We start from the raw sequence: 8,392 nt of genomic DNA, 5'->3' as shown, positions 1-8,392 counted from the left end.
ACTCCTTTATCCCAGAACTAAAATTAGGGCTACAGCTCTGACAGTTTTTCGATTAGATTATGAGGAAGGGACACAGAAATGGCACAGAAGACAGAAGATGGGAGTAAGACAATTTTAGTCACTGAAACAATTGACTTTATGTTTATACATACATGGTATAAAAGGAAAGAAAGGTGTCCACAAGGAAAAGCAAGAGACAAAAAGGGCACCATAGAGAATATCAGAACTGGAAGGGAGGGACCTTAGAGATCCTCCAGGCCCACTGCCTCATTTTACAAATAAAGAACTGAGGTTAAATGCCTCTCCTTGGGCACATAGGCAGAAAGGGTGGTATGAAATAATATAATCAGAGGCAGTGTAATATAATATATAGAGACAACTTTGGCTTTCAGGCCAGGAAGGCCTGAGTTCAAGGGAAAGGGAAATTCTGCTGGGATTAGTAATAACAGTAACATTTCTATAGCACTTACTCTGTGCAAGGCACCGTGCTTAGCACCTCTCAGTGATTTCATTGGATCCTCACAACAACCCTGCAAGGTAGGTGCTATTATTCTCATTTTACAGATGAAGAAACTGAGGCAAATAGGTCACACAGCTGCTGAGTGTTTGAGGCCAAATTTGAAATCAAATCTTCCCGCCTGCAAGCTCTGCCCTCTATCTAGTGCTCCACATAGTGGCTCTCCTAGGAATGAACATGTTTCCTTTGTCTCTTTATTATTTTATTCAGTCAGAGACATTTAGTGAAGATCCATTATGTTCAGAAGCACCTTGTCCAAATCCCTTTACTGGTAGAACAAAGAGGTGCCTAAAGTCACTTCTGCAGAAGTGAAAACAGGCCCTCCAGGAGACCTGAGTTCTAGTTAAGACCATCTTTGGTGGTAGAGCCCAGCCCTTAGCCCTTTAGACAAGAGTCCTAGACCTACCCCTATTGGAGGGGGGTTTGTTTTCTCTCATTCCCCAGGGTATTCTGTATCTCTGTGCCCCTGCCCCTCCTAGCTTCCCTGCTGTCATAGGGAATGTGCACAATCCTGATTGGCATGTGAGTTTTAGGAGCCAAGAGGGTACTCCTGGGTGTAGCAAGTCAGTGCCCGTAGTGGGGAGGAGGATCTCGCCACGAATTCATACAACAAAGTTTATCACCAGAGATAAAGGCCTAGTGAGTGTGTATGTATGCAAAAACGTAAAGTACAACTGCGTATGTATGTATTTATGTGTATATACACATACACGTTGCTTTGTTGAGATGAAAAAAACAGGGAGCTGGGCCAGGCAGTGCCATTGCAAATGTCAGGGATTATTGTGGAAAAGTCTGAGCCCAAGACCAAACGGCCTAGCCTAGCCCCGACACCCCTACCAGCATTTCTTTGATTCCTAGCTCCTCCGCAGGTTCCAAGATCAGTCTCGCATCAGATACACAGCACAAGTTTTCCCAGTTTAATGAACAATTTTAGTTTCCCACAAACAAAGCATTCTGCTTCCTTCTTGCAAACTTGGATCCACCCTTCACAAGAGTGCCTCCCCTGACCTGGGCTGGAGCATAAAGCTCTCTGCTGACCCACCTATAACATAATCACATAAATACCATCAACCTCTTCCATGTCTTCTTCAGTAGGTATCCTTCTGGAGGATTAAATAACAGTCATAGCATAAAAAAATAAGAAAGATACTCCAACAGCAAAGAGCATATTCTATATGCAAGGTCCATCCCAACATAGAAAAATAAAATTCAAACGTATAGTATATCTATAGGATTGATGCACGAGTGAAGCAACATGGCATATATAAAGAAACAGGCTTCCAAACCAAGGCTTGGCCGAAATGACTGACATTCTATCACTTACGTGAGTGTTAAGTGTTTGGCATCCAACTATATATGCTATCTTCCTGCGCAGGCAGCAGAGGCACTTAACAAATACTTCTTGACTTGACCCACTTCCCTAAAAGGGGCTGTAAAGGGTAGGACGACTGTGGGCTGTCACAGGCTGGGGCCCTACTCATAGTGTAGATTGTTTTCACTGGTACAGTCAGGATTGAAATGGTCTTAGCTATGAGCCCCCTCTTACCCTTGTTCCTCCTTGGGGCATTACCATTTTCTACCTGCACTTTCTCTGTCCTCTTTCTCATCTCTTCTCTGTCTCCTGGCTCAGTCTCCCACATTCATAGTAGGCAGCAGCCTCAGGAAGGGGTATGTTATCTAAATGACTCTGCTGTCATCTCATCCCCTTCAAGTTGGTGAAATCCAGTGGGATACAGAAGCCATAGCAGATGCAACTTGTATGTGGGTTTCAGAAAAAGGAACAAATCTCCCTCACCCAGAGAAAGAAATGTCAAACTCATGGCTCTTTTTTTCCCCTCTCCTTTGCCCTTTTGCTGCGTCACTAATTTGTTCATCCTCAGAATAGGAGCAGTCTTTTCCATTTAATCCTCCCCCACTCCCCAACCCTAGGGCTGAATTACTCCCTGGATGGCTCTATGTAACATTTGTCTCAGATACCGACATCTTGTTCCAGGATTTATAGTTCCTACTTTTTTTCTATAAATTTGCATCTTTTAGAAAAATCCCCATTTAAGCTGGCTCTCATACCCAATCTCATCCTCGGAATCCTGCCCAGAAGAAACGAGAGACCCAGGAATAACAGCTGCCTAGCTTCTCCCAGAGCTTCTGAGAAGACTCTGTGGACTAGTTAATTGATGCCATCTCTCACTCTTGGATAGGACCACTTCCTATCTCACAATCCCTCTATGGGTCTCGCACGCTTTTCCCCTGAGATCCTGGGGCCTCTATACAATGTTGGCTCTCTGCCTACCAGTCCAAACTGTGAAGTCTGTGACACTGAATTTGAGCCTTTGCCTTCACAGTTGGAGAGCCAGTTTGAGGGATCAGCCCCACCAGCTCTGGGGGAAAGATCACATGTAAGTCAAAGGCAAATCTCCCTGTTCCACCCTAATTCTATGCAAATGAATTTGAGTCCCAGGTTACATACATGTTCAAGGATTGGCTCCCATTTGTTCCCAGCCATCCCTTCCTCTACCATACCTGATGACATTTCTTCCATTTTCCCAGGAAAGAGGTGAACAACCCAAGCCCTACCTTTCCTCTCCACCCCACCCCTACTCCCAATCTTTCTGCCAAGAATTCCCGACCTTCCCCATGCAGGATGAGGGTTGGAGAACTTGAATTTTCTGAATTCACACTAGCCATTACTACAGAGAATGATACTAGAGCCTAGAGAAATCCTGGTAGTTGGGGGGGGGGGGAGGGTATAGAGGGAGCCGAAGAAGGGAGCAGGAATTTGTGGTCAGAAGACCAAGAGATCCCAATGGTAGGAGGGGGCACTCCAGAAAGCTTGGGGATTGTTCAATCAATCATCCTTACGCTACAGACAACTATTTTGACATGGTCTTTTGCTTGTACATCTCTAAAAAAGTTACTTCATAAGGCAGCTCACTCTCTTGTTGGACCTGTCTATTCATTATCAAGTTAAAAATCTGAAATCCATCTCCCTGACGCTTCCACCTATTGATCCTAGTTCCACCCTCTGGAGCTGCACAGAATAATAATCCTTTTTCCATATGACAACTCTTCAAATAAAGACAAGGATCATGCTTCTCTTGCCCTGCCCCCCATCTTCACCCTCAAGTCTCTAGGTTAAACATCTCCAGTTCCTTTGGCTATCCTTCAGGCGATAAAATTCTTCTTCTGCATATGCCCCGCTTTGTCCATGTCCTTTCTAAAATATGACAACCAGAGCTGAAAACAATATTCCAGATGCTGACTAGCTGGGGTAAAGGGCAGCAGGACTATTTTATTCCTTGATCTCCTTCCTTCTGGGCATTTGGATCCTATTAATGCACTCTCAAACTGAATTAGCTTTTTTGAGGTGGAGGGGATACTGAGAATATTGAGTCGGGGGGTTTTCATCTGTTGCCAGAAATTTTCTCTTGGAAGCCAATTATCAGAGAAATAGGACTAAGCACCCCAGATTAACTAATTTCTTGGGAAATGGGGTTTCCCAAGAGGCAAATAAGTGGGGAATATGGAAAACTGCAAGGTACAGGGTCCCTGGACCCTGAATGCTAAGCCTGAGAGGTGTTGTCTCATCTCTTCCATAAGTCTCAGTGGTACAACAAGCAAAAGTATAGAATGTAGTACAATAAAAAAGGTTACTGGCTCTGGATTCAAAGGACGTGGGTTCAAACCCTGCCTTTGCCACTTGCTATCTTTATCATTCTAAATAATTCACTTAGTCTCTCTGGACCTCTGTTTCCTCATCTATAAAATGAGGGATTGGAATAGATTTTTTTTAAGGTCCCTCTTAGGTCTAAATCTATGATGTGTCTGGTATTGAATCAAAATAAATTTCTTTTCTCTGCTCCTTTCCCCACCATCAAACCATCCCCATCTGTCAGGCTAGTCTCCACTATCCTACCACCCTCCTTGAGGAAGATTTGATTCAATGAGCAGAGATTCTGCTATGAGTTTTCCTATATTGAACAGGAATGGAAACAGCATTTGACTTTGGGCTTCATTGCCCTCTTTGATCTGTCCTCTTCCCCCAGACATTGAGCCTTGGGAGAATATCATTCTCTCCTGACCCACCTATCACCACCTCAACATGAGACTGGTCTTTCTGGCTCAGGTACCCTAAGAGTTGTTCAGAATGGCTATTGTTCCGCTGGCTGAGAAAGAAAAACAAAACCACCCTGGTCTCTGGGCACAGCTGGGAATGTGTTTGGAAAACCAGACCCCACCTCCCAAAGAGAACAAAAGGCGGCAGAATATGAGCAGGCCTCTTGGGGCTCTGGCAGTCCCTGGTGACACTGGCAGGAAGGGGTGCGGGCCATGGCACAGAGGGTTAAGGAAAAGGGGCCTCCCAGTCTTCATCAGAAGCCTTGGGATCTCCAGGCCAGAACCCAACCCCTGGATTCCTGACTATCAGACACTGAGGGACCAGAAATTCAATTCCCTGCAAAAGCCAGGGTGTTAGACAAGATGGCCAGTCTATGCTCTGGTCACCCTTGCCCCAGCTATGTATGTGGGGGAGACAGAAAGCAGGGCAGTTGATGAGGTTTCCTTCTGGGAGAGCTGGACAATACTGCTCTCCATCCAAGCTACCTCCTCTTCTACGTAGCCTCAACTTCCCGGGGGGTCCGATTGCGCTCCCCCTGTGCTCGGCTCTTTGCCTTCTTTCCCAGGTCAGTGCCCGGCCATGTCTTGCTTTTGCTATGCTTCCCCTTGCGTCGGTAACGGTCAACACACCATACCCGCTCACAGTACTCCTCTACCCGGGGCAGATTGGCATAGCCGATGAGCTGGAGGATATCTTTGTACCATGCTCGAGATGGGACTGAAGCAGAATTTTTGGAGATAGACTCCTCTTCTCCATGCTCCCGGGGAAACAGGCCCTCCAACTGTTCAGCCCCTATCACCTCCAGGGCCAGTCTGGCCACTGTCTGGGCAAAGCCATGTTCCAGGGTCTTACACGAGTAAGTGCCAGCATCAAGGCGATTAAGCCTCCGGAAGAGTAGCCCATGCTCTGTTTGGAGGATTCGTTCATCTGTCTTCACCTGTTGGGAACGTGAGCATTGAGAAAGGTGCAAAAGCATTATCTTTACCTGCACAAATACTGGATATCTTTCAAGGTTCACCTCTAAATCCTCCTGCCTCCCTAAAACCCATCACAACTCTATGAGTCTGCCTCAGAATTCCCAAAGTACTTTAAGTAGCAGAGTCATAGTTGCTTGCTAATCATTTCAAATGTTTTAGTCTTGCTTCTCCAACACTATAGCCTAGCCTAGGGCTAATAGCAGGTGTTCATATGCTTAGCTTACCCACAAACCAGACAAGACTCCCACCCCTGGGACCTGCCTGCCCCTGTGGTATCTATCAGTAATCCCCTGGGGTACTTCCCTTCTTTCTCAAGAACCTTCTCAAAATGCTTTCTGCAAAGGAAGGCTCTCTCTTTAACCAGGCCTTACCCAGCCCCATCTCTCAATCCTTTTCCCAAGGCTCAGCTATCTAACCCCTCGCCCTCTGCTCTGTCACACTCCCTAAGAATTCCTCACAGTGCCCTATGTGCCAGCTGACCCATCACTAGCCCTCCCCCAATTCCCATGCCCAGAGATTCCCTTTTCTGTAATCAATCTATGCTCTCTTCCCTTCTCCTCCCCTAGACCCTGTGGGAGTAGGGTCAGCTAAGCCTGGAATTGCTTCTTCATCCCTCCTACGCCTGCCCCACTGAGCACTAGACTGAAGCTGTCTCAGGGGCCAGCAGGCTCTTCCGGATCTGCAGGGAGGGAAGAGGGGGTCAGGGCAGACAGCTGGGCTCCTGGCAGGAAGCAGCAGGACCAGGCAATGGAAAAAGGCCAAGACCTGGAAGTTAGGGGCCTAGTTCTTGTTTAGAAGGGGGTTGGGTGAGAGCACCTGGTGGATAGAGGGACTGGCAAGGAGGAGGAGGAGGACCCTTTATTAGATACTGCTTCTAAGCCTGGGACAGAGAGAAGGGAAAAATTCTGGTGTGGTAAAGGATAACAAACCTGAACCCAGGAGGCCAGACCATGAGAGTATCCAGGGAGGGAGTTCTCAATCTGGGGGTGTCTATGAACTTGTTTTTATTTAACAGCTATTATTATTTTTAATAGTTATTATTTGATTTAAGAGCTATAATTGGTTTCTGCCTAAATTCTATGTATGCATTTAAAAATATTAGCCATGACTAATAATAATAATAATAAAGGGACTCATGACTCAAAAAAGTTAAAAAATAGGAGATCTAGATCTCCTGTCCCCAAGAGAAAGACCTTTCAGCCTCACTCCTGCCCTCAACAGACAGACAGACACATATATATGTGTGTGTGTGTGTATATATATACATATATATACTACTCCCCCAAGTTCCATCCTGCCTTCATTTCTTTACTCATCCCCATCCCCCTCAAAGGGATTCTATTCCCTTCCTAAATTTTCAAAACTTTCCTTGATGACTATATTTCAGTCTACACTGATATCCTTTTTATTATTTTTAAATTTAATTAATTTATTTTTAAAGCTTTCTTCCTTTCTCCTTACCTTTCATCTTAGAAACAATACTGTGTATTGGTTCCAAGGCAGAAGATTGGTAAGGGCTAGGCAACTGGGGTTAAGTGACTTGCCCAGGGTCACACAGCTAGGAAGTGTCTGAGGCCAGATTTGAACTCAGGACTTCTCATCTCTGGGTCTGGCTCTCAATCTACTGAGCCACCTAGCTGCCCACCTGATCTTATTTTAAAATTAAAAAGAGGAAGAGAGACAAAGAGATAGAGACAGAGTGAGACAGAGAGAGGAGAGACAGAGACAGAGAGAAAGTATTTATTCTTCACCACTTAATTCTTATGCTATTCCATAATTATTTTCTAAATATTGCCTTTCCTAACAAGCTTGTTTTCTTTGAGGGAAGGTTTTATGTTTTCTTCTCTTCTTTTTCCACATAGAGCTAAATACTTAAACTTACTAACATTAAACATATTAAGCACCTACTGTGTGTCAAACAATGCTAGACACAGGATACACAGAGACAAAAACCAGTCTCTCTCCTCAAGGAGCCTACATTCCATTGAGGGAAAATGATATATACTCATTTAAACAAATGTAAAGTAGACACAAAGTAAACGCCATTTTGAGGGCCAAGTACAGGCAACCCAGGGAGAGGGAAGGGGCCCAGAAAATGCTTCAAGTAGAAAATGGCACTTCAGCTGGGTTTTAAAAGAAAGTAGGAATTCCAAGAGGTGGAGGAAGGAATGTATTTAGGCACAGATCATAGCCTGTTCAAACATGGAAATGAGATGTTCAGTACTTGAGGAATAGCAAGCGAGCTGGCATGTAGAGTGAGGTAAGGGAGAGTGTAATAAGCCTAGAAACAGAGGCTAGAATCAGAATAGTAGCAATAGCACGAGTTTCTTTAATGGGACAGGGTTACCTTACCCTGGGGAAGAAAGAAGGAAGAGAGAACAAGAGCAAGAGTGAAAGAAAGAGAAAGAGAGCGAGACCAAGAGACAGAGACAGAGAGAGACAGTGAGACAGAGGGAGACAGAGACAGAGAGATAGAAAGAGGGAGAGAGAGAGAGAGAGAGACAGAGACAAAGAGACAGAGGTAGAGTGAGACAGAGAGAGAAGAGAGACAAGGAGACAGAGAGAGTAAGAGAGAGACAAAGAGAGAGTGAGTGAGAGAAACAGAGAGAGGAGAGACAAGGAGACAGAGAGAGACAAAGAGAGAGAATGTGTGAGAGAGAAACAGAGAGAGAGAGAGAGAGGAGAGACAAGGAGATAGAAAGAGGGGGGAAAGGGGGAGAGAGAGAGAGAGACAGAGAGAGAGACAGAGAGTGTGTAATAGAGAAACAAAGAGAGAGAGAGGAG

At 45.2% G+C, this 8,392-nt stretch overlaps 1 protein-coding gene across 1 annotated transcript in view; it reads right to left on the bottom strand.

The window, feature by feature from the left end:
* Positions 1-1,420: 1,420 nt before the first annotated feature.
* The window catches only part of SEMA3G (semaphorin 3G), a 31,094-nt gene continuing 24,122 nt past the window's right edge, over positions 1,421-8,392 (bottom strand). The window contains exon 16 of the mRNA XM_044674095.1: positions 1,421-5,568. Coding sequence (XP_044530030.1) covers positions 5,125-5,568 — 444 coding nt within the window. The 3' untranslated portion in view covers positions 1,421-5,124. The remainder of the gene's footprint in view (positions 5,569-8,392) is intronic.

The sequence above is a fragment of the Gracilinanus agilis genome, chromosome 1 (assembly GCF_016433145.1).
Source record: "Gracilinanus agilis isolate LMUSP501 chromosome 1, AgileGrace, whole genome shotgun sequence".
Taxonomy (NCBI): Eukaryota; Metazoa; Chordata; class Mammalia; order Didelphimorphia; family Didelphidae; genus Gracilinanus; species Gracilinanus agilis.
Note: the sequence above shows the minus strand (reverse complement) of the source record. Positions and strands in the feature narration are given on the sequence as shown.